The following is a 998-nucleotide window of genomic DNA, read 5'->3' on the forward strand; positions in this document are numbered from 1 at the left end:
GCACGTAGCCGTCACTGTTAAATACGGTCTCGAATAGAAGCGGGACTCGTTTATCGTCACTGTAGAGCTGAGCTGTCCTGATGTCACACACAGCATTTGCCTGCTGCAGGTTGGCCATCTCCAAGATCTGGCGCGGCGGCGACAGAGGGCGGAACAGGTCGAAGAAGGACAGCAGACGACCAACTATCATATCATTGTTGAAGTAGAAAAAAAAGCGCGAGATGCCCGGAATGCGATGCAGCCCGGACTCTATCACGTTCGAGTTCAGCGTCGGCAGCACCCACGCCGCCTCATCAGCGCTGAACATATCCGCATGCGTCACCACGCGCAGCTCCGGGAACCTCTCCGTGTCAAGCCACGCAGGCACCTGGTCCCTGTCAGAGAGCACAAGGTACACGCGCCGCACCAGCGACACAACCCCATCTGCCGCGCCAGCGTCGCTCATGTTCACCTGGTACCCAAGCTCACCCAGCCGCCGCACGTCCGCAGCGTGGCGGTGGTGGTACTGCGCAAGCGCGCCGCTCGCAAGCACGAACTCGCGCAGCGACCGCAGCGAGTACCGCAGCTCCTCCCAGTCGCGGTACCGCCGCTGCTCGAACCGCACGTGCCGCGCCTCAAGGTTGCGCCAGAACGACGGCGCCCTCGGGTTCACGAACGTGTACACAATGTCCAGCTGCATCGGCGTCGCAACGCGCGTCGCGCTGTCCACGGTCCACAGCGTCGCGTTGTGCGCAGCGAAGAAGTCGTAGTACGCGCTCCTCGGCCCCTCGTGCGGCGACGCCACGTACGACGCCGCCACGCGCAGGAACTCCCGCTCCACGCCGCTGCCCCCGACCGTCGCGTCGCTGTAGCAGAACCGCTCCCCAGCATCGTCCGGCGAGTACAGCATCAGCACAGTGCTATCCACTGGCGTCTCAGTAAAGCTGCTCTCGGCGACTCCTGGAGCACCGTGTGCTCCACACGCTGTCTCCGTGATACTCCCACGAACGACATTACCT

The 998-nt window shown here is 63.1% G+C and overlaps 1 protein-coding gene across 1 annotated transcript; it reads right to left on the reverse strand.

Annotated features, from left to right (window-relative positions):
- Position 1: 1 nt before the first annotated feature.
- Positions 2 to 889, reverse strand: LDBPK_231320 (hypothetical protein, unknown function; the record flags this gene model as incomplete). The annotated part of the gene is made up of 1 exon (XM_003860977.1): positions 2 to 889. A coding segment is annotated over one exon (888 nt), but the record flags the coding sequence as incomplete, so codon positions are not given.
- Between the last annotated feature and the right edge of the window lie 109 nt (positions 890 to 998).

The sequence above is a fragment of the Leishmania donovani genome, chromosome 23, assembly GCF_000227135.1.
Source record: "Leishmania donovani BPK282A1 complete genome, chromosome 23".
Lineage (NCBI taxonomy): Eukaryota > Euglenozoa > Kinetoplastea > Trypanosomatida > Trypanosomatidae > Leishmania > Leishmania donovani.